The sequence below is a fragment of the Halictus rubicundus genome, chromosome 16, assembly GCF_050948215.1.
Source record: "Halictus rubicundus isolate RS-2024b chromosome 16, iyHalRubi1_principal, whole genome shotgun sequence".
Taxonomy (NCBI): domain Eukaryota; kingdom Metazoa; phylum Arthropoda; class Insecta; order Hymenoptera; family Halictidae; genus Halictus; species Halictus rubicundus.
In genome coordinates this window covers 1433136-1439790 of record NC_135164.1, presented here as the reverse complement: position 1 = coordinate 1439790, position 6655 = coordinate 1433136, and the positions used below count along the sequence as shown (strand labels likewise).

At 35.6% G+C, this 6655-nt stretch overlaps 1 protein-coding gene across 2 annotated transcripts; it reads right to left on the bottom strand.

Annotated features, from left to right (window-relative positions):
- Positions 1-1954: 1954 nt before the first annotated feature.
- On the bottom strand, positions 1955-6116 carry LOC143361998 (uncharacterized). Of its 2 annotated transcripts, none has more exons than XR_013083562.1 (2): positions 2664-4136; positions 1955-2549 (listed from the first exon to the last, which is right to left on the bottom strand). XR_013083562.1 is itself a non-coding variant. In XM_076801768.1 (2 exons), exons 1-2 carry the CDS (start codon positions 6068-6070, stop codon positions 2419-2421), a joined length of 234 nt encoding a protein of 77 aa, XP_076657883.1. In that variant the 5' UTR covers positions 6071-6116; the 3' UTR covers positions 1955-2418. The 2 variants fall into 2 exon arrangements, 1 of the variants encoding a protein (XP_076657883.1); XM_076801768.1 differs by lacking the exon at positions 2664-4136 and adding an exon at positions 5968-6116.
- Positions 6117-6655: the final 539 nt, after the last annotated feature.

The following is a 6655-nucleotide window of genomic DNA, read 5'->3' as shown; positions in this document are numbered from 1 at the left end:
AGAAAATCTACATACTTCGAGTTAGCAAGTTCCAGATCTTGCATCCTTGACTCGAGCATCTGCAGCGCAACTTGTCGATCTTCGAACGGAACAGTCGCGTTGTTGCATTTTGCAATAAAGTTGTTGAGGCTCTTCGTAAACAGCGTGCGGTGGACCGTCCTTTGTTTCTTCGAGGTGTCCATTTTTTCTTGAGATTGTTCTACCACCACTAGTCCTGTCACGGTCGCCAGATGTTGATTTTATTAAAGGAACGGTGAGAGTAAAAAAGGGCACTTCACAAAACAGTCGAGGATTCCGAATAGACAAGAAACAAGGCTTTATTAATTATATCCGGACCGAAATTAAAACCGTCAATGTGAGCGTGTCGCGTATACTTGAGCACTAAAAATCTCGACACACCGAAAACACTCTACAGTCCGAATGCTTGAATCCTAACTTTCTGCTGCGGGGTCAGCTCTATTTAAACTAAAATTGACTGGGCGGAGGTATCCGCTAACGGGGGAAAAATCATCCCTATTCGCTAAACGACTTGGGGCAGGAGGGTCTTCTTGATCCGTGGAGGAGAAAGTCACTCCCTCAAGTCGTTTTAGTGCACTTCTAAAAAGTATGACTCCCGGAGCAGCGCGTTTACGGTACCCTAAAATGGGCCTCTTAATTTATGGCCCCCTCGACAGGCGCAGGCCAAGGGTAGTGCCAATTGCACGGATGGCCTGCACATGTACTAGGACCCACTCTGTCCGTTCGGGGCCTTCGTTTACCATTTTATGGCCTCCTTTTCCGTAGTCATTTAGGAAACGGCGGAAAAAAGGGAAGGCCTGTTCGAAAAAGTATGCTAGGTAGTCGATGGGCCATCTGTGCCGCTTGTAAATGCACGTGCATTTCTCACACCCACTGTGCGCCGCGCCGCGCCGGCCCACGTGGCGGGGGTGGGGCAAACCCCTCCGCCGGCTTAGCCCCACTCAAACGTATCGTCGTCACATTACCAAAATATCGAGCGCCTGAACCGCAATCGATTCCCGGTTCGGCGAGACGCACATTTTGCTACAAATTTTAAACTAAAAAAGATATCAATGCGATATTTGGACTAGAAATTTTTTTTTAAATCGGGTTTGATGTCGTATACTGAAATATGTTCTATATTTTTGAAATAATTTTTTTTATTGATTTTTAAGATAAAGCCGGATAAGATGGTCAAAAGTGCCTCCAAACCAAATTAATTTTTAGTCGCACCATGCTCAACAAAAAATTACGAAAAAATTCATGAATATTCTATCTAATATTATACACGACTGAGATTTTTTCCATAATTTTTGGTTTGCAAAATCGATTTTCCGAAAAAAATTCATATTAATAATCACGATGAGACACAAATAACATAATAACATAAACGTGGTCAACTGAAAACTTCGATATAAAATCGTCAATTTTATGCTTTCGGATTTGTTTAAAAATCGATTTTGCAACCAAAAATTATGAAAAAATCTTAGTCGTGTATGATATTAGGTAGAATATTGATGAATTTTTTTTATAATTTTTTGTTGAGCATGGTGCGACTAAAAATAAATTTGGTTTGGGAGCACTTTTCATCATCTTATCCGGCTATATCTTAAAAATGGACAAAAAAAAATTACTTAAAAAATATAGAACTTATTTCTGTATACACCATTAAACCCAATTTTTAAAAAGAATCAGTCCCAATTTCGCATTGATATTTTTTTTTAGTTTAAAAGTTGTAGCAAAATGTGCGCTTCGCCGAACCGGGAAACGATTGCGCTAATCGGTGGAACGCGTCGAATAGTCGAGCAGGCAGCTCAGACGACGTTACGTCAGAGTGGGGGCCGAGTCTGCGGAGGGGATAGCCCCCCCCCCTGCCGTGGGACGGCGCGGCCGCGTAGGCAAGATTCGTTACCGAAACCGTTTTCCATAAGAGTTTTCAATGTTAATTTAGTCTTCGTTATTCTCCCATTTATAGCGAATTTAGATTCGTTTTTATCAGAAATACATCTCCAATCGGCTCATAATATTTTCATTACGATATTTTTAATAATAAGACAGTTGGGTTCTGGTTGTTCATTATTAATAGGCAATGTGTTACAGTGTTGTTTTTCGTACTCTTTTCCGATCGTGGTCTTGAGAATTTCAGTGGCTCATCGTCAGTCGGGCAAGCAGCTACCGGACACAACAATGTAAGCTCATAAGCATTGCTTACTAATAAAAATCTAATTTTTTTAATAATTTATTGTCATGTTATGAAAATATGAACAATAAATTGGTAATATTTTTCTGGTAAAAATGAGTCCAAACACGCCATAAATAGAATGAAAAGGAAGTTAAGGAAGTGTGTAGGAATAAAGTGTAAATAAATATACATAATTACGCGGAATATTTACCAAAAAAGTAACATTAATAATGATATATTTAAATACTAGCAAAAATACATAATAATGTTTTTAATATGAATTCCTCCGCATGAGTGTGAATTTGTGCTTCTTGATGCTCCCTACATATACATACATGTACATTATATATGTATATGCGCAGATGATCTCCTAGAAAGAATACATTACAATTAGAGATAAAAACATACTTTTACATATGTAATAAATTCTACTAGTTATTGGGCTTTAAAAATCAAGCCACGTTACTATTAAAACCAGATATACCATTATACGTATAATGCAATTGTAATAGCATGCCACTCTTTCATCTTAGTTCTTCTATTACTTCCCAAAGCAGTGATGTAGTACATGCAGTGGTCAAAGTAATAAAATTAACAGGATGGGCCACGTGAAGGCGTGAAAGAAGGTCTTATCCATCCCAGAGTACATTATATGTTTACCAACATCAGCATATGTATACAAACGTATACACCACAATAAAATATACGTAGTTATATATTTACACATTTTATTAAGTAAAAGAACATTGAGTGTACTCCGAATCGTGAAAAAAAGAATAAATCAAGCAAAAAAATCGTTAAGAATATAATACAAAGTCTTTGCATGATAATAAAACATACAAAACAAAACTACTACAATCACCATATTCCTTGAGCCAAAGCAACTACAAATGTATTCCAAATATTACAATGCAGCTGTGTATATTTCTTAATTGCTTCTATAAAAAAATCATTTACAAAATGTTTATTAACCTAGTTTCCAGAATTTCATATACACGACGTATACGCAAATCTCTATGCATGAAATTCCGAAAATATGATTAATAACTGATTTTAATGAATTTATTATAGACACACTTAAAAAGTATATTGAAATACCAACAGGATTATCGATAAAAATGAAAAAATTTAAACATGCCTGAAATGCGATAATTTGGAAAATGTTTTCGCGGAATTTTTTATACATCTAAATTTCATGCCAAGCCACACTGTATCCTTATGAATTTTTACTGTTAATGTAAAATATACAATGTGTTTCTTATGTTCAGCGCATTCGTCTTGGTTAAACCAGTTTGGATATTTCTGTTCCACAGAACGTGAAATTATCGAAAATAGTTTATCTAATATGAATGCCTCGCTGCGTATAGATGGGTAAACCATGTCAAAAGTTTTATTTATAATTTTAAAAATGGCCGAAAAATGTACACTCGGGACACAAAGATGCCCAAACTCAATGTTATCGTGTACAATATATGCTCTAAAGGATAACAGTAGTTGCTCGTCTCGTGTGAACGTTGCATTATTCTCCAAAAACATATCGTAACACCTACGACATCCCGATTTTTCAATACATTTTTTAGCGATATACCCTGCAAAGTATTCAAGCGCACACGATTCTAGCGAGCACACCGATGTTGACAGTTCTTCAATATTATCGATTTCAATATTGTCACCAAAACTATCATCATCTGTGTTCTCTTGGATAGCAGACAATGAAGCATCTGATTCCAACGTGGCTGATTCACATTGTGCTATCATATCCCCCGGCATTAACGGTGCATCGTCATCAGGCATGCAGTTACCACTATGTATACTACGATTCAAATTCAATAATATATTTTTTTGAATTGCAAGACGCACCGCTTTTACCGAAGGATTGCGATCATAGGTGCCACCGTGCATTCGAAGAACGGAAAAAAAATTTTCTATGCAATCGCTGTTTAAGCGTGATGTTATAAGGAACATACTGTAATCCCAAAAAACATGGAGGTGTTTTACGACCGTTAGAAGAAAGTACAAACCAATTGCTCATGTTGGTAACATGCGCAATTAAATGTTGATCAATGTTATTAAAACACGAAATAGCACGCTTCATGGGATTTGGATCACTGGTAGATCGACTGTTTAAATGATCAAACAAATCATTAAGCGTTTCAAAGAAACTAGCTGTGTGTTGTACAGTATTTGTATTAATGCTACCAGTGAGTGAAGCGGTAAACATAGCAGCTGACACTCTTTTGCTAAAAACTTGAAGAGCAAGCTTACACTTCATTTTATCAAAAGAATTTGGGAAAACATGTTTATCGGATAATTTGTAAGCTGCTCGCGTACTTTTATCTTTCTCTAAATTCCAGAGAAGTACTACATCGCGCCACGAAACTATACAGTCATTAATAGAAAAATCATAGTTTAATAAATTATTCCTAATGCTCTTGAATAAATGTAAATAATCAAAAATGTAATAAATTTTTTGATCATTTCTTATAAAAAATGGCTTTTCAGCAGAAACACGTTCATCTGCTACGCTTTGATAACTACTTCCCTGATCGGAAACAACTGCTCTGACTTTCAAACCTGTCTCATGCAATGCATCTAATATTTCATCTAAAATAATTGATAAATCATGTTTTTTAACACCAGTTTTTGATACAAAGAAAGCCAATGGTTGTTTCCAATTAGTGAACAGCCCGCGTATCATAAATACAAGAACCTGTGTACCCACAGCTACATTTCTACCCAAAAATCCTAAATCTTCAAAACCTTCAATGACCTGCTGTTTTGGGTGGAAATCGAGACACTTTTTGATGGCCATTTCATCAAATACAAGGGTGCAATTACGATCTGCAATTTCCATGTAAGAAGATTTTAATTTTATCGCGTTAAATAAATTTGGACAAATTCCTGGCCAAATGTCGATTTTCCCGAACCATCGACTAATTGTGGATGGACTTGGCAAATGAAAACCAAAAATTTCACGCATTTTATGGTACAAAACGGGAGAAGTGTAGTGCATTGTCATGCATAATTGTTGCTCGTTTTTCGAAAAAATTCGCCACGATTTGGGTTTAAACAATATGAGAATGACAAATGTCAATAAGTACCCGGAAATTCTTTTAGAAATTGCGTTCTTCAAACATGTATCATCGATATTGCCTGAAGAAAGCTTATCTTGCAACGGATTTATTGCCTTACACTTTGCCCGCAATTGCAAGCGAAGAGCCTTATATTTTTTCTTCTCTTGCTCTAATTGCACCTGGGTTTCCATTAGCTGCTGTTCCAAACCATTACAACTTTGTATTGATGACATGTCATCCTGTATAGACATAGTGTCTGACTCAGTGCTAAAACTATTATTATTCATATCGGACGAATGAAAAATTTCCGGTACGGCATCTTTACGCAGTCTACCCGACGCGTAAAAAGAATGATTAGAAAAATGTTGACTGCACACATATCGATTTTGTAATTTTTTATCAGACATTTCCACCCAATCATCTAAGCCACAGTTAATCAGCCACGTTATGCACCTATCACTATCTCTCGTTGGAAATGAATGAAAAGAAACATTGTTCGTTGTAGTACGGTTTGTTAAACCACAAAAGGGATAGACACACTTTTTATAGTGAGTTTTCCGTTCATTCCGCTTCATTGTATGCGAGAAATAGGATAGCAAAGTGATTAGAGAGAAAATAAGCAGATTACGGAACACTAGCTTTCTATAATAGTCAATGCGATATTTACTAAGCGCATGCAATATAAAATAATATATATGTATGTATATGATTTACCTGAATATAAGCTTCCCCACGTAGAAACGTCTCCTTCGATGCACTCGCGTAACAGGCGTAACGAAATTAAAAGGACACAACATTCTTTTGTTTCATTCATCATTTATAGAATCTCCGACATGAGTTTTAATATTCTATCAGCAACAGCGCCATTGCAGAATATCGGTTCCACAATATTAGTTCTGGATGATACGGTAGCATCCAGAACTAATATTGTGGAACCGATATTCTGCAATGGCGCTGTTGCTGATAGAATTTTAAATCTCATGTCGGAGATTCTAAAAAAGAAGAATACGACATTATATCACCAATTTCATTTGACTATTTCATTGCTCCCTATTCAATCTACTTCTAATATTGCTTTTCATTTGCAGCATATGTATTCTAATAAATTTAATTATTTGAGATTGAAGAAAGATTGAACAACAATATTTATAATAAGTAGTTTTGAACATTATGTAAGCATAATTAAATTTAAAAAACAAAAAGAATTATTTAAAAATACAAAATTAAGCCCGATTCTTTTTAATATTTTCAGTTTAAATTTCACTTTGGTATCTTTTTTAGTTCAAAAGTTATAGCAAAATGTGCAACCGGAAATCGAATGCGTAGCGCATTCCAGACAGAGTTGGGCACTATTTAGATAACAAATTATTTAAATAACGATTCGAATAAAACATTTTATATT

Bases quoted from the DNA above. Each gene is read 5' to 3' on its own strand.
- LOC143361998 (XM_076801768.1), bottom strand. From the start codon at position 6,070: ATGATGAATGAAACAAAAGAATGTTGTGTCCTTTTAATTTCGTTACGC. The intron at 2,550-5,967 runs GTAAATCATATA...TATTCTTTCTAG, and splicing joins GTGGGGAAGCTTATATTCAG to GAGATCATCTGCGCATATAC.